The 17960-nt window shown below is 38.9% G+C and overlaps 1 protein-coding gene across 4 annotated transcripts in view; it reads left to right on the forward strand.

Moving 5' to 3' along the window:
* COL14A1 (collagen type XIV alpha 1 chain) overlaps nt 1–17960 on the forward strand; it is a 114848-nt gene that overhangs the window by 94252 nt on the left and 2636 nt on the right. For all 4 annotated transcript variants that reach the window (XM_083854837.1, XM_083854838.1, XM_083854839.1 and 1 more), the window contains exons 41-46: nt 5233–5286; nt 6158–6229; nt 8549–8584; nt 9013–9079; nt 9592–9780; nt 17720–17797. In XM_083854837.1, the coding sequence (XP_083710963.1) occupies nt 5233–5286; nt 6158–6229; nt 8549–8584; nt 9013–9079; nt 9592–9780; nt 17720–17797 (496 nt within the window). The remainder of the gene's footprint in view (nt 1–5232; nt 5287–6157; nt 6230–8548; nt 8585–9012; nt 9080–9591; nt 9781–17719; nt 17798–17960) is intronic.

A 17960-nucleotide genomic window follows, 5' to 3' on the forward strand; every position in this document is an offset into this window, starting at 1 on the left:
AAATAATACCGAAATTTAGTCAACCTTATTCTGGTCCTGGTAAAACAACTGAAGCTACTTACAGTCTGTCTAGGAGCCAGTAAAAGAAAATTCATATCCATTTGTGCAGTTAAGCCTTTAAGTCCTTCTTTTTGTCTCCTTGGGGAGATTTCTGTTTCATTATTAGTCAGACACTGGAAAGTTATTGTTAGTATAGTACTAGATTTCTGTCTACAGCAGAAGTTCATTATGAAATATAACTTTTTGGTTTCATTTGGGAAAGATTTACATATTCATGATCTTTTTTTTTTGGATATCTTAATGTAACTTGAACTTCAGAGAAATCTGGAACTTCTTTGATTTTCTGACCTTGTTATAAAAAACCCCTAACCCTGTAGCAAAACACATATTTGAACTCACTATTATGAATTTAAACATTGGCATAGCTTTATATCTAGAAGTAATTCCACTGAAATTACTGTAGAATTTGGGCAATAGATAAATGTTTCTTTTTTTCTCTAAAAAATCAAGAAAAGAAAGGCATTTTATTAAGATAAAGATTTATGCAATATTATCATCAGATTAATAACCTAATTGGAGGAATAATTGAATTTGCAATTAAATTGTGGTGAAATATGTAAGTAAATGCATTTTTTTCCTACTTCATAATACTGTGATGTATGATGGTGTTGCATTTTTTATGTCTTCTTTTTGGCTGCATTTGAATGTTTCCCTCTAAATTGCCCAACTTTCATGCCACCTATTCATCTCCAGGTTAATAGAGACCTGGACCCTGATGAACATTTGGGTTTTTGCCATGTTCTGTCTAGTCTTGGTCCTGGACAAGTTGAGATGGGTTGGTGCTAAACATTGTACAAGTGAGTGCTCTGTGCCTCCTCCCTCTGCATTTCTGATCCTGAGGGTTGTCAATGTGCCAGAGAAAAGAACCCTGTGTTTTCGTGTTATTCTGTAGCTGACTATTGAGCAGAGGTTGCCCTCAGCCATGCCTTCATGCTGGCAGTTCAGAAGTGGTCTAGTTCTCCCACAGGTGGGAGTTACCAGGTTGTTGCAGAGAGATGGTATTCCAGAGAAAAGCCAAGGAAGAGTAGGGCAGCAAAGGCTTTGGATACAGCCTGGAAAAGTCATGTGGTGTTTATAGAATACCCCACTGTTGTCTATAAAAAGGTACAGCAGTTACATAAATTGCCAGATTTTTATAGATCTGGTAATAGAGCTTTCTTCATATGTTCTCTTTTCTTCTGTTGTTAATCATGGGAGAGGGACAAACAGCCTAGAGCTCATGAAATTAGTTGTGTTTGCCTGGTATTGTCTCTGTGCGACCCTTATGCAATGTTGTCCAGCTTAATTATTTCTATGGCAACAAATAATTATGCTATGCTGATTTTATGGTGTTGTAACTCATTTGATTCCTGTGAAGTTATGATAACATGAAATTGCTTTTAATGGGCAAAGATCCAAACCAATTATTTCACCGCAGTCTCTTTGAAGACCCAGCACTCGAAAAAGGGATAATTCTGAAGGGCATAACTGCAGCAGCAAAGGGGAACTGGAAACTTCCTCAGAAGTAAATTGCCTTTTTGTATAAAGTTCCTTTTGTTTGGTTTCCTCCTGTTAGCCAAGATGCCAAACACTTTTGCAAGTATTATACTATTAGAACTGAGATTTTCTGTGTTTCTCTTAGCTTAGTTATCCTTTCCTCTTTAGTATTTATTGATCTTTAAATATTTTAATTATAGTGATACTAGTGCTGTACAGTACTTATGCAGGGTGCTAAATCACACTGATTTTAATGGGTGGTAAGCATAGGGCTGATATTTATTGGGAGATCTCTGAGAACTCTGAACTGGGTATAATGTGATATTAGACTCATTAAGTGCTGGAATAGGGTTTTGTTGTGTTTTTTTTCCCTTTGGTTCCTGATAATTGGAATCACTTCACTTTTACAGTTTGTTTTCCCTTCTATTTTTTTATTTCTGGTGTTCATACTTTCTGGTTTTCTTTTTGAAATCAATTGAGGAAAGGGTTTGATTTTCCTTTCTTAATGTTGTAATCCAACACTTAATCTGTAAAACTTCTTTATATTTCTGAACTTTTCTTGTTTTTAGTCCCTGAATTATTTGCTTTTCCCTGGGTTTAGAAAGAAATAAAACAGCTTCCCTGTCAGTTACGTGAATTCATAAAAAGGTCATTTTCATAATGACATACCCTCTCTATGAAGAATGGAATGAAATAAAAATACTTTGTGAAGGCTGAATCAGAGTTTAAAAAAAAAAAAAAGTTTTTTTCCTGATAATAAAGGAAATATTCTGAATATGCATGATAATATTTTATAACTGTCTGATAACCTGGTTAAATCTACTTCTCAGGCTCCACATGAGGAGAATTCCCTTCCTCTCTCATCAGCTTCCAGAGCATCAGGAAAGATTTTATAAATGTAAAATGCTTTCTTTTTATTGTATGGATGTAGCTGTGGTTGTTTGGTCTCTTTTTTGCTGCCCCAAATGTGCAGCAAACAGTATAGGGGAGTTTTACTAAAAAGAACAGATCATGTTTCTCCACCAACAGTCCCAAGCATTTCATGTTGAAAGACAGATCCTAAATTTGCAGTCATGTGTCCCAGGCTGCAGGGTTTTTTTTAAAGGCTCTACATGAAAGTCTTTCAGGCCCGGTTCAGTAGCTTCAGTTAAGTTCTTGCTGGTATCTAACCCTGCTTGAAAAGTCACCTCTCCACAAGTTCCCCCAGACAAATTCCAGACTACAGAAAGCTCAAGAGTTGATAATGAAATCAGCAGTAGTGCTGGTTTCGGCAGACTTGAGATGTTACTGGTGATGCCATTTGTATTTTGGCCAATAAAATCCCTCATAACAATTCTGTCAGAGCTACACTCTTTCTCTAGAACTTTTTTTTCATGCCATTAGGAAAATATATCTTTATTTAGGTTAACTTTCCAAGTTAACCTTGATTCTAAGACCTACACTCTAGGTCACACATCAAAATCCATCTTATCCTGCTCTTGCACATGTAGTTCCATGGGAGAGAATCAGTGGCTTTGTCCAGTCATTTCTATCCTGGATGTGACAGAGAGAAAGAGCTGTTGTGCTATGTGATTCCTCCAGTCATTCCCCTTGGATTAGAGATGGTTAAGCAAAGAGGAGAATTCAATAAATGGGAGATTAAATAGCATCTGCAAAGCTTCAGTACTCAGAATACAACTTTGTGAATTCTCACTGTGTTCTATTTTCTTCTACATTACACACACCAAAAATTATGGGAGAAAGAGCCAGAAGAAATAAATTCCCAGTCTTCCTGCCAATTTCCTGGTACTTACTAATCTCTACTCCCAGCTCAAAAGTTCAGAATGAGTGTCAGATCCATTCTGGCCATCAGGTGGTCTGGGTAACATCATCTTCAAACACTGCTGGCAGCACAAACAAATACCTTTAGTCTTTTATCAGCATGACAGAATAGGTATTGCGATGCTCCTTCTTGAACCAGGCTTCTCTTTGACTTGATTTATCTACAGCAGTTTTCACAGCTAGAAAATACAGTAGGAGGTGATCTTTTGTGGGCGATACAGACATGATGCCAAGAGAAATAAACCCTAGGAGAATAGACAGGAGGTGATAACTGAGCAGCCAGGAGTAAGAGCACTGCTCAGAAGAAGGAAGTTGTGAAATATATTCCAAGAATATGTATTTCTGATCATACTGTTAATTCTACCCCTTGACTAGGGTGAGAGAAGAGAAAGACATACAGTTTTATTTTTCTTTACAAGCTTGTGTGAATCCATGCTAGATCTTAGAAGTCAGTAGAAAGCACTATATTTCCCTCCTCCTAGTTAAATTAAGCCCTTAAAAGGGACAAACCAGTCATCATCCTGCTTTGGAACTGAGCAAAAATGAATAGAGGTTTTACATCTTTGATTTTAAAGATGAAACATAAATTTGAAGGCATCAGCTTCATCTGACTACACTGTGGAATAGGAAGGTGTTTCCTTATCAAGTCTAAGGATACATAGATGACATAACGTGAGTTGACTGTGTGGGGTATTTTATCATCAAAACCACCCATCCAGTAGAATTTAAAAAAAAACAACCTTTCCAGTTATATGGGAGATAATATTATTCCCCAGCCATTTTTATGCCATATGATTGCAGATCTGAATAATAGTTTCCAAATTATGCAAAGCATAGAACTCATAGAATATGTTATATTCATTTCTAAAACCATGTCAGAAACAAGAATTTGGAAAAAAGTACAAACCAAAAAAGTTGTAAATTTTTCTTCTAAAGCTCCTTGAGATACTGAGGACTGGACTGTATGTGTCACCATAAACATTTTCAAGCCTTTCAGCAATAGACCAAACACTTTCCAGCATAAACCACCTTTCAAACTGGTCTTGAGCCAGAAGTAAAACCGTATTTCTCCTGTTCAGGTTGTGTAGTAATTAAAGAAGTGCCTAATCACTAGGCTGGTCAGAAACCCAAGGTTTATAGCATGTGGATACAAAATGCATATATTGGTTAATTTGGTAAGAATACTTTATTAATAGTGTATTTTCTTCTACATCTGGTCAGTCTTTCTGTGATGTACTTGCTTTCCAGTTTCCAAGATATCTTTAGTTTTTGGCTCTCATTTCTGGAAGCTCTGAGGCACGTTCATAATGTAAACCACATGAGCATTCCCGCTGCTTCCCGAATCAGGACCTCAGTGATAGCTGGAGCATATGTACAGTTCTGCTGGGCAGAGAGATCCACTCTCAGTTGCCATCTTTCAGCACCTCATCAGTGGGACTGTGAATACTTGCAACCAGTGAGAACAGATGTAGGAACGTGACCTTGTGGTAGAGAGGTTTGACAGCAAACCCTCTCATTTATTTCTCTGCAGAAGTGTTTTAAGTAATATTCACTCAGAGGTGAAAATTGCCAGGATGAAGACTTTTGTATTGTTTTTCCTTCAAAAATATTGTGAGACTAGCTGGATTATTCTTATTTTTTTAATCTGTGTGACACTATAGTTCCTTTTCAGAAATAAACCCTCTGCAGGACAAATAAGGATTTTTTTTTCCTAAGGGATCATTACCAACAGGTATTAACATGACATAAACTTGACAACAAAGCAAAATGAAGCCGCTGAAAAAAAAAGTAAAAAATATTTTCTAGATGAAACAGAACAGCTTCATGAAATATATATAAAAAGCTGACAAAATTGCATTTATTTATCTTTTATAGGGCTTTCCTGGCAAGGATGGACCCACAGGCCCACAAGGACCTCCTGGTCCAACGGTGAGTATTGCCCATAGAATTTCTTACTGTAAAAGTCAGCAGGATTTCAGGGGATTATAGGTCACACTGTTATCTATGCTACAGTGCATAGAGCAAGGCCAAGGGAAGTTGGAATTCTCATGATGTATGGAGTTGGCAGAGAGCTGCTTGTCCAGTGTAATTTCTTTCCACTCCTACTTTGCTCAAGAAAATGTCTCCCATGGGAAGGGGAGAGAGTTGTTCTGTTAATAGATTGATAGCTTGTTCTTAGTCAAGTAATGGCACTGTAAAGAGGGAATTACTGCTTTTTCTTTGAAACAAGATTTCCTTTTTGTCAAAAAAATCCAATTAGGACTGTTAGCTGAAGTGAACCACCAGGTTTTACTTGGTCTAGAGGCCGGAGGTGAGCACAGGTGCTCTCGTTAAGGAAGACAGCAGAGGCCACATCCAGCCTCTAATGCAGGATATGTTGCCTTCAGAATCAGTCTCAGCCTTCTCAGTTAGGGAAGCTAGGCAAAGTTAATGCCTTCTTAATAGATTTAGAAGATTAGAGGAAGCTGCTGGTTGTACTGAGTATTCTCCAAGCCATCTTGTTGTTTTTTACAAAGAGCATTCTGAGTCATCTCCCCTGAACACAGTATTGACATCACAGGTTTAGTCCAATGGTTCAGCAATTTCTGCCTGTTCCAGAAAGCAACTCAAGTTGTTTTTCTCAAGTGCTTTTTTCAGAGCTGTGCTTTTGGTGCTCTTTTTCCTGCAAATTGTGTTTCTTAGTCCTCTCTCTGGAAATCTCCAGTCTTTGCCTGACAGAATTGTCTGTGCACTTCTCCTCATCAGGACTCAGGGATGTTGATTGTCATCACCACTATTTTCTTCTTCTTTTTCCACATAGGGCATACCTGGTGCTCCAGGTGTTCCAGGTGTTACTGGAAGTCAGGGGCCACAAGGTGATGTTGGAGCTCCTGTAAGTAAAACTAATTAATATTTCTCTGTCTGCTGTTGTGCATTAGTTGGTTTCTGAGCCTGGCCTCACTGTTTGACAGAACTCCTCAGTATTTATTGCCTATGATCTGTTTGCAGTTAGTGGCTAAGTTAAACATCATATTGACCTTTCTTTGTTCATTCTTTGTTATTAAATATATTTGTTGATCTTATATACAATGTTTGGAACATAGGGATTAGAGTCAAAACACAAGGTTAAAACACAGAAGTTAAAAACACAACTATGTGAATCTGTAGTCTTTGTGTAATTACTTTCTTCCTTTTTTCCCTTTACCCTTCCAGCAACTCTCTGGAAATTCAAGTATTTATTAACCTGAATATTTCCAAAATATTATTCTGATTTCCAAACTGTGAAAATAATATATGAATAAAAACCTGGCTTTTGGGGTTACTCTGTGTTTACATCAGAACAAATGACTGATGACTAGGGCTTTTTCTAGATTGCTATTATAAATTTGACTATCAGTTTCATTGTATGGAAAATTATATCCTCTATATCTAAAATTAGTATTAGGAGCCTCCAGTATTAAGTTTGTCTCTCAAATGTTATTTTTTTATTATTATTAAAAACCATTTTGACTGGAAGAAAGGAGTACAACTATGAAATGAACATGTAAATTATGTAAACGAGAATATTTATAGTAGACTTCTTTGTCTCTGTAAGAGTTCAGACAATATTATGTATTCATATTTTAACATTTGACTAATTGTTTAATTATAAAGCCTGCTAAGCTTTTCCCCATCGATTACAGTAAGCATTCTATTTATTTTTTAAAAACATCAGAATGGGACAGAGTGCATTTCTGACACTATTTGTAGAATAGAAACTTCTTTCCCAAAATCCAGTTTGGTTTGGAGATTTAGGCCAATGCAAGCATTTTCATTTGGTTAAGTGGAAATGAAATTAAATTGACTGATAATACATAAGCAAAGATAATAACGTAATGTCCAGTTCTGCATAGTTTGTAAGTGTAATCATGGAATCTACATAGGAGATTTGATGAGCTATGGAACTTTTACTATCAATATATAACATGTTGACTATGCAATTCCTGTCCAAACACATGTTCCAGATACTGAAGTAAATTTTCTAGAATGTAGATATTCCTGTGAGTCATGCAAGAGCTCTGCTGTGCATATTAGACTCTAGTGGTGCAGAAAAAAACCAGGTGGCTGAAAAATTACTGTGCTTCAATGACTGTCTATTCCAAAATGTAGAGTTTTGGACTAGAGGCCTTAGAAATAATCTTTTAGTGTTTGTAGGAGTTTCTCCTCTCTAAGGATAGAATAAGCTGTACTTAAGCATGTATCCATCAGCTGGTTACCTGCAGAGAAGCACAGAATAGTCTGAGTTGGAAAGGAACCACAAGGGCCATCAAGCCCAACTCTTAAGTGAATGGCCCATACAGGGATCAAACTCATGACCTTGGTATTATAAGCACCTGGCTCTGACCAACAGACCTTTTCTTGCTTCAAGAGTTCCTGAGAAATGTGTACCCTACCCCAAAAACTGACATTGGTGAAGTTGTAACTGCCCTAGACAACTTCTTTCTAACCATAATCCTCCTTATCATTATTAGAGTATTACATTATTCTCGATGTCAAACGTAATTTTCTGTGCAGTTCAATCCCACTGCTTGCTCTGTTCATAGTCACCTTGATCTTTTTCAGCCTTCTGATGTTTGCATTTTTGAAGTGGAGTTACTCACGGCTTGTAACATAAACAAAGTGATTGTTTATCATTCCTCTCTTGATGGACTTCTAGTTTGACCAGCGGGGTTGAAGAGGGGACAACCTCATTCTCCAATCCCTGGTCATTGTCCAGAATCCATACATATTGAGGTTGAAAATAAACTGCCCTCTCTTTTTGCTCTGACAACTAACTGCATGAGTGTCCTTCATTTTGTGTCCTCTAGAGACAATAGTGGATGCAGAGTCTCAGTACAGCAAGTTTCAGGCAGCAGCAAATTTTGCAAAAATTAGACCTGTTTCAGCCATGTGAAATGCATTATATGGTGGCCTATCCTTGCTATCACTTTGAATAAGTAAATTCAGTGTGCGTGGAAAATACTTGTGAAAGTAATTGTTCCCATGTGATTGCCAAAGGTGAGTACTGAAATGATAAAAGTTTATTTATCACTGTCCTATAACCTCCTGAAAGCTTGTTTATAATTTAATTTTTCTCCCTTTGCTATGACTCCACAAGGCAGACAAAGTTTAGGTGTTAAAGATTTTGAGCAGAACAAAATCAGAATTAATTTTGTATTGAATCTTTTCATAGGGTCCTCCTGGACCTAAGGGTGAAAGGGGTGAACGGGTAAGTCTACGTTCATGTTAGCCATGTTTTTTTTTCCTGCCTGGCCTTCTGTCTCATAAAGAGCTTTTCCTGAAAATTTATTTTTCTCTGTGTTTACAGGCAGAGTAGTTTTCGCAATTAATCAAACTTTCCTTCTTTTCTAGATATGTTTTTTTATATAGCTACATTAATGTTTTGAAGGTGGGGAGTATGTATAGGCAGTAAGCATGTCTCCAAATCTCTCATTAGGACTATCTTCTCAGAGCTCCGATTGCTGGCCAAAAAGAGAAATGGGATCCAGTGAAATCACAAAATTTCTTTGGCTTCCTTTCTCATCTGTGAGGATATAATGTCTCAGCAATAATAAATATCTTTCTTTGCTCAAAGTGCTTTCAGCACAGAACTGACTCAAGACATTGTTTCATGACACTGCTGCTGTTGTTATCCAGGGTGATCTCCAGTCCCAAGCAATGGTCCGGGCTGTTGCTCGTCAAGTGTGTGAACAGCTCATCCAAGGCAAGTACATGGATAGTCCATATGCTTCTCTCTCTAGAATGGATTTTGCCCTGCCACAGTAACTTACAAATATGACACTTTTCAAAATATCTAAGGGGATCTGTTTGTTTTAGACTAGACAGTTGAGATTTATGTTCCAACTAGATTTATGTTCAACCGGGTTAATGTCCAACTAGAGCTGATTAACGTCAGCCTTCTGAAAAAAAAGTTGGAATTGTCTCCAAATTATTACAGTATACAGAAGCTTCTGCTGCAACAATTTTAAATTTTTATAGACGTAAAATACAAAAGCCCCCAAACCCTTACCAAAGTAATAAAATAAAATACTGCACAATACTACTTCCATTTTCTGTGCACTTCCTAAACTACTGCTTCTCCCCCAAGAAGTACACTTCATAATACCAAAGCATGAGAGACCACAGCTTTGAAAACCTGCCAGTACTCTGTTCAAACTTTGCTGAACCAGATTTTCCACTGCTACTTGAAAATTATGACTTTTTTTTTCCTGATAGGACATATGGCAAGATACAACTCGATTCTGAACCAGATTCCAAGCCAGTCTGTCTCAACACGAACCATTGCAGGACCTCCTGGTGAGCCAGGTCGGCCAGGGGCTCCAGGGCCACAGGGAGAGCAAGGATCACCAGGCATGCAAGGGTTTCCAGGAAGCCCTGGTCAACCAGGAAGACCAGGAGAAAGAGGTAGGCTTCATATTTCGCAAATACAAAATTATACCTCCCTTTCCTGGTACATTCTAATAGCTTTTGTCTCCCATCTAAATGTGAAAGTAACATTTTTCTCACTAATTGGTGAGCTTAACATAGACTGTAAGGAAGACTCTGAGACTCTGTCATGAAGGTCATGCAGGCTTTGCCAAGTGTGATTTGGTAGGATCAGACAGAGGTATAATGTTTAAACTGCTGAAGATTGGTGGAATCTAATTGTGCATGTCCCATCACATCATGTTTCATCTTAGTGAGACACCAAAGTGTGCAGAATTTCTAAATGTATGAGCAAAAGATCAGGTGAAGAAAGTCAGATGCAAAACTTATGTGAATGTTGGGAAAATCAACAAATTATCAGATTTTCTGATAACCTGAAATATGTCAGTCTAGGAATTTCTGAGTCATGATCACCTGAAAGGAGCAAGATCGATAAGACAGAAAAGATTCCTAGTTTGAGGGGTTGAGAAAATCAAGAAGAGGAAATGGTGAGGTCAGAGAGAAGTAACACACTTAACATTTGCAAGAATTCTCTTCTGTATTCTCATATGTAGGGTCATTCTCAGCTGTGAGGCCCATTCTCCTTTCCTCCACGAGCATTGTCTAATAACAAAACAAGCTCCATGTTTGATTTACTCTCTTTCTGTGCAACTCTGGCTATCTTTTGTGTCTCAGAGTAGCACTAACCTCAGAAGGTAATACTGAGTAGATCTACAATTGTGAAAGTGATTTGAAGAACATCACATGAGGAGATGACCAAAAACCCAAGAGACAAATGTGATATTCAGACGCAGTGAATTGGTGTTTGTAGAGGTATCTGACATCAGGGACAAGGTACTCTGCCTGACCTGAGATATTCTAGAATATGTGGTTTTATTGCAAGGGTCGTGGATAGAAAGGGCCTTCCCTTCAGCCACCAGCCTCGGCTGAAGGGAAGTCCCAGAGAGAGAATGACAGAGAGCAAGAGGGTAAGCTGGCAAGAAGAGGGGAGAGAGCTAGAGCAACGTGGCAGGGGTCAGAGTGCAGGGGGAAGAGAGCAGAGGTAAGAGCAGGGAAAGGAGAGCGAGGTCCAGAGAGAGAGAGAGAGAGCGAAGAGGAGAGCCAAGAGAGCGAGAGAAGAGAGTGAACAGCTCGAGGTCCTGGTTACAATACATTATATCTCCTTTTGTGATGAATATTCTAATTTACAGTGACCAACCAATACAAGACACAAAATCCTATAGAATCTACATACAGCCTATAAGAACTACTACATTACCATGTGTTATATTTTAAACTCTAAAAACTACTCTTTAGACTTTTCTATTTTGCTACATTAACCTTTGGATCTCTTAGCCAGCAGAAAGGTATTGTTCAATCAAAAGGGATTCTCCTTCAGCTGGCTAGGCTATTGTCTTTAGGTTATATAGTAACTAAGACTCGGTATCCTACAACTCAAAGTAAGCTTCCATTTCTATTTCGATTACAGGTTTCATATTTTCAGAATCTTTTGCTAAGCAATCATATTTATAAGATTTCCCTGATTAATCTTTCCCAACAGGTGTTGCTGTTACAAAATCTGCTAACTGGGATTTTAAAAATTAATTGCTGTGAAGGCTGTTTAGGAACTTAATAGTTCCAGTTCACAGTAGCCATTAGGACCATAGTTAAAACATTGTTTTTAATAGAAAGCTTTTGATTCAACCTGTGAGACTTGCTCTCAAGAGTCTAATTCACATTACCATTTTGAGAAAAAGAGACAAGGTTTCAGGTACTGACCCTTGAGTCCTGCTGCTGCCTGCTCAAGCTGAGCAAAAACCAGACACTATCCAGAAAGAAGAAGGAATGAAGGAGCGTGAGACAAGTAGAAAAGAAGATTGGAAGAGACAGCAGTTGAGGAACTAGCTTCAAAAAGGATGATCTGGAGACAGTGAATGCAGATTTCAGGATACTTGATTCCCCACTAATACTAGCATATTTTAAATCTTCTTCTTCTTTTTGGGAAGAGATTTTTCAAACTAGGACTTTGGGAAAAGGGAAACAAAAACCCTAGGCTACAAAAAGGGAAGATGCCCAACATTCAGCTTGTACTTTCATTGTATTTGCTGTGCTGCTGTCCAGACATGCACATTGTGGAATCACTGAGTGATTAGATGCAGTCATTTAAATGAAACATGATGTGGGTTGGCCCACTGCAGACAATATTAATGTCTGGGAAGCAGCATTGGCAATAGAGTACAGAAAGGGTAAAAAGACATTAAAAAGAATATTGCCCCTTCCCTCTCTATTACCCTTTTCCTGTCTATATGGATAACTGATGTTAGAAGGGACTGATTTTGGCAGGTAGTGCCTGTGAGGAGTTTTATACTTAGTAGAGAGAAAGCTCTAATCAAGCATCCTTCAGCACTGCAGTCAGCCAGACCTCTCTGCAGATTTTCATAAAATGTGATACCAAATGTTAGGAGTGTTTTACAATATTTTCAGCTTAAAATGAGGTTGTTTCAAGAATCAAGAATCCATGTGTAAATTTTAGGACAAAATAATTGGCTGGTTTATTTGGAGTGAAAATGGATTTTAGGACATTCATATAACTGGAGCATTGAACAGAATTTGTAAGAAAGAAGAAGGAGCTCTTTCAGAAACTAGGCAAAAGTATAAAATAATTTATTGCTCCTTGAGGATTTAATTTCTTAATCTCTAGAAGCAACTGAATTTTTAGACTGATGTGTGTTTGATGCAGTAGCACTTTACTGAGCAGGAAGATACCTTTTGCTACAGACTCTTGGAGTGTTTCTGAATCCATTTCTAAGGAATTGCTCTAAGCTAACCCCAAAATGGAAAAATGAAAATTAAAGATTATTTAACCAGCTTTATGCTTGTGGAGAATAACTGGAAGTTTTTCATGCATTCCCAATGCAGATTAAAATTGCTCAGCTTCTGGATGGAAGGAAGGGTTTTTAATTTTTCCAGTTACTACAGAGAGGAGGGTAAATGGAGTGAGACTCTATCCCTTGCCATGTTCTGAAGCATTGTTTGCATTTAACTTGTTCAGCAAACACAATGTATAGTGCTGTCCTGAAGATCTCCAGCCAGCCACCTGGAAGTCTTTATGAAAAATGTGTTTCTTTTCACTAACGTCATCAGCATTTTGGTTGTATATGAAGCCAATTTAATGTTCAAGCCCAGTGCCAGGTTAGCAACTCAGAGGTGGAGCCTGACTTTCAGAGTTCAGAAAATGTTCTGCAATGGTGTGTGCTAAGAAGTAATAGTCATTAGAAGGGAAAAAACCACCTGTTTGCTTATCTAGTAGTGTTGCTTTTCTCCCCTCTAACTGTTGGAATTGCTGCAAGAGCCTGTTACGGCTCTGAGCTGAGTGCCAAAGTGCCAGTAGAGCAGGAAGATAAAAAGGTGGGGGAGGCCAGATGTTTCTCCCAGCTCACCTCTCTTGCCTACCACCTGCGCAGTCCCAGCCTGTAAGAAGACACTTCTTAGGGAACTGGTTAGAAATGGTGCACCAAAGAGAGCTTTACTGGACAATGTCAGCAGTGAGAGACATCAGTGATCTTCCCTGCTAACTTGCCTGGCCAATAACCTCTTTTCCCTTGTTTATCCTGTCACTCTGCCAAGTGTTAATCAGAGGCTTTGGAAAGAGACATGGACTGAGAGAGTGTGTGGAGTTCTGTTAGAAACCTCCACTTGAACTTCTAGGCCCATGATGTCCCATTCCTGGATGGGATTCCTCTCGGCAGTAACACACTGAGGTGATTCTTCCAAGAAAGACCACCTCAGTGAGAAAGGACAAGTCATTCCCTTGACAGATTCAGTTCTTAGTGTCTCTTGCCAGCTGAGAGGCCACGTTGTATTACCAGGCCCCTACAGTACATGATCCCAGACAAATTACTAGAATTTTGCTCCTTGCTTATTTGCATAAGTATAAGGAGTTTGGAAAGAAAACAAACACTGATTATTCACAGCCCTCATCTCTGTTTTAAGTAGTTCACGGCACTCTTTTCTCTTTTTCTTTCAGCTAGTTTGAATATTTTTTGTTTTGATTTTGTTATGAACTGGGACTTAAACAACTGGTGTCTGACTTCTGAGTGCCCAGAAGTAGCTCTGCAAACTGGTATAGAAACCAAAAGAGTCAACATGATTTTTCTTCTTTTTGGTTTCCAGTTTTTTTTATAATATATGGGTTGTTTTCTCAACTTTGTTGAAAAATGGAAAAGCAATAGTAAAAGTTATTCTGAGGCACTGCTAGCTTTCATACCCTGTGAAAGTGCAGTTCTACTACTGGATGGACTTCAGCTCTTATGTGGTCTGAAGTGGTGAATAAAACTTACAGCCATTCAGCCCATCCTACTATGATTAAAGTACAATAAATACCTAAGCTGTCACTGGGAAAGTTACTGTTCTCAAGCACAGCTTCATCCTTATTTGTTTCCTGGCTTCATATAAAAGAGCCAGTTAAACATGTGTTATCAAAAGCCACATTTACAGCTGTGATGGCAAAATTCCAGTGGAATTAAAGGGATCTTTTGCCAGTTGAGTCAATTAAATATTTTTATTTCCAGTTTTAGCTTCATCTGGATAAAAAAAAAAATCACAACCCTGTGTAATTATTCACTCTACTCACAACTGAACATCTTGAAAAGAGGACATTTTTGGGAGTAGTTTAATTTTTCTGAAATGCAATACATAGTTCTCCTCACAGGACAGTATTGTCTTAAAGACAAAATTTGATAAAGAACACCTGAGATTTCCATTTGTGCAGAAACCATGAACATTTAATTTTCTTTGCTAGAGAATATGTTCATGAGCTTGGTTTTGTTTTCAATAGCTGGTGCTATCAGAGTTATCTTTAGTGAAGGGTAGGAAATAATTGGTTTCAGTTGCTTGTGATCTCCTTGGGGCTGAACTGAAGACATTGCTTGTTTTGGATGGGGGCAAGACATAAATCCCTGGTTAGCATGAAGGGGAGAGACAGTTTGATGGTACTGCTGAAGCATGTCAGAGCACAAATATGGAAGCAGCTCCTGGGACCTGAAGGCATTCTTAACTAAATGGCAAGTTTTGATACACACACTTTCATTCTGAGGGCAATTAACCATGGCAGTAACCTACAATGCAGTAACCTACAAGAGTGATGGATTGTCTGGGTGGCTTTCTGTAAACCATCTCTTCTGGCACCAAAGATGGCCTGGGTGAATTTTGAATATTCTGCCATTTATTAGGACCAAGCCAAGTGTTCTGTGAGTTTTTTAAGTCCCTGAGGGAAGCCCACGGCTTTAACTCATGAGCATTTTGCCTTAGGAGTAGGATATTTTTGCATCAGTATTTATGTTCTCTTTAACTTGGATAAACTTTACTGGAAATCAGACTAAAAGAAACCTGATACAGACTTTTATCTTGGCCTTCAGTGTTTGCTTTCATAGAAGGTTTGCCCTGCACAGAGTTTCATAATTTATTCTAGAATTAATGTTTTCTTCTTAGCTTGAGTAGATTTGTTCCATGTTTAGCATTTCTTACTGACATTTTATCCTGTGAACATCACATACGGGTGTGTAGTTTTGTGTGTGTTTATAATTGAGTGCATGGCAGGCCATGATTTCAAAACATCATGGCTGTTGCCTTTGAAGTCAGCAAGTAATATTACCATGCAGTAGGATAAGCAATGGTCCTTGTACTAAACATCTGTATAAATTGCAGATGGTTGTAATGGGTCAGTCGTCTTAGGAAAAAAGCAATTCACACAAACAGAATTTGCCTTTTGCAGAATTTTCCTTGCAGGTCCTGTGTGTAAGAGATAATTTGGATACATTTACCTTGTTACAAGGCCTGCAGCACAGGTAGAGAGTTGCAATAGATGAGTTTCTGCATATGTTTGAAGCAAGACAGGGCTAAGCAAATTCCAGGCATCTGGCAAAAACCACCACCAGCACTCTTCCCTCAAAATTACGCAACTGAAGCAAATAAAAGGCAAAAAAGAGGAACAGGCAATGCCTTAACTATGCCAGGACAGTGGCAAAGGACCTTGTAGAGTTAACATAAAGAGGTCACCATGCTTTGGTAAAAATTTTGTGCTCACTGTGGATTTACTGGTTGCAGTGGTATCGCTTGTGTTTTCTATGTGGTTGGGTCAGACAGTATGTTGCCCTGGAAGCCTCTTGTTCCTGCAGAAGACCCAGAACTCCTCCACAGATCCTGAACCCACTTCAGTTCAGCAGACTTACATTTGATAAACTTGATGTGAGCAATTCTTTATTGCTGATGGGTTTTAATTACGATTTCTTCCACACTTAGACTTCTTAATTACTTATTTGCTTCCATTACAAATTAGCTTAAGAAGGTCAAAAAGATCTTCTGTGACTCTCTGAGGGGAAGCCTGATGAGGAAGGGCTGAGGTCACTTGGTTTGTTCAGCCAGGAGACTGAGGAGAGACCTCACTGCAGTTACAACTTCCTTGTGAGGAGAAGAGGAGGGGCAAGCACTGATGTCTTCTCTGTGGTGACCAGTGACAGAACCCAAGGGAATGGCCTGAAGTTGTCAGGAAAGGTTTAGGTTGAATATTAGGAAAAGGTTCTTCACCCATAGGATGGTTGGGCACTGGAACAGGCTCCCCAGGGAAGTGGTCACAGCACCAGCCTGACAGAGCTCAAGAAGAATTTAGACAATGCTTTCAGGCACAGGGTTGTGATTCTTGGTGCTGTGCAGGGCTGGGAATCAGACTTGATGATCTGTGTGGTGTCTTCAAACTCAGCATATTCTGTGATTCTACGATTCCTTGCAAAAATGAGGTGTTCTCCAGCTGCTTTGCCCTAAGAGGTAGGGCAGTTAGCTGAGCAGAGAGAAAGGAAGGAGACCAGTCAGTTGGATCTGTAGATATTGCCTATCCAGGGCAGTATGTCTTCTTTCTGCTCTGTGCTGATGAAGGGGCTGTGTATAGACTTTGACTCTGAAAGTGAGGAAGCTCTGAAGCCAGGAGAGCAATTACCAGTGTTGGGAGGGAGGTCTGGAAAGTGGGGGGTGAGTCCCACAAACCAGCCTGGATTTGGTATCTTTGAACCAGCCAAATCAAACACAGACTTTACGGGAATTTCCAAGTCACCAATGGAAACTTGGGGTCTGGAATTTATAGTTTTGACACCTACTATAGTTCAACACTGCTTATTGTGATGGCTGCATATAGAAAGTGTTTTTGTAGGATGCCATAGCGGTAGTGCAGAAGGAGATGGAAAGCTGGAAGTAAGCAGTGCTTTCTCTGAATTACTAGATTTCTGGTCTCCATAGATCAGACACAAGGAGAGAAATTGAGTCCCACAAGCGAGTGCAGGAACACAACTTACTGGCTCTGCCTATCAGAGGAATATCAGAGTTTCAAGACTGGGAAACACTCAGATTGGGCTTTATTTGGGGGTCAGATTTTGACTATGATGAAACTCCTTGCTCATGTTTTAGCAAGAATCTGCCATAACCATAACTCTCTCAATGAACAATCTTGTGCTGAACCACTCTTTGGTGGGTGAATGTTTGAAGAAAAATTTGCTGTAGCACTTAAAAATTTAGCTTTTCTGGGCCACACATTAATTTATAGCTATGAAGCTTGGAAGACTCTTTTGACTTACAATAGTTGCACCTTGGTGTAGCTCAGAGGCAGCTTTCCACAGGAAGTGCAGCCTGGAAACTGGCCGATGCTTCTGCATACCGTCCCGATGAAACCACCATGGCAGCAAGAATGTTTAAGACCCCAAGAATGACATTTCCCTTCAGAGGCTGTCAGGGGAGGGATGGAAAAAGAACCAAATAATTCTTATTTTTCACCTCCTTCTTTCTCTGCCATCTGTTTTTAGATGGAAAATAACATATGGAACTATAATACTGGTTAAATAATAAACACTGCTCACACTTTTGATCAAAATGTGACTGAATACTATTTCCTTAGGTTTACCAGGTGAGAAAGGAGAAAAAGGCAATCCAGGTGTTGGAACACAAGGACCCCGAGGCCCACCAGGATCCACAGGTAAACTTATATTTGAGGCACCTGGATTAGACCACTCTGACCCATGTGTGAAGAAGCTTACAACAGCTCTTTCTCCTCAAGGAGAGTAGCAGTTCAGGCACCTTAACTGTCATAATGTTCTTACTATGTAATACCACATTGGGATGTGCCACATGATGGTGTC

This window comes from Zosterops lateralis (assembly GCF_965231275.1).
Source record: "Zosterops lateralis genome assembly, chromosome: 1".
Lineage (NCBI taxonomy): Eukaryota > Metazoa > Chordata > Aves > Passeriformes > Zosteropidae > Zosterops > Zosterops lateralis.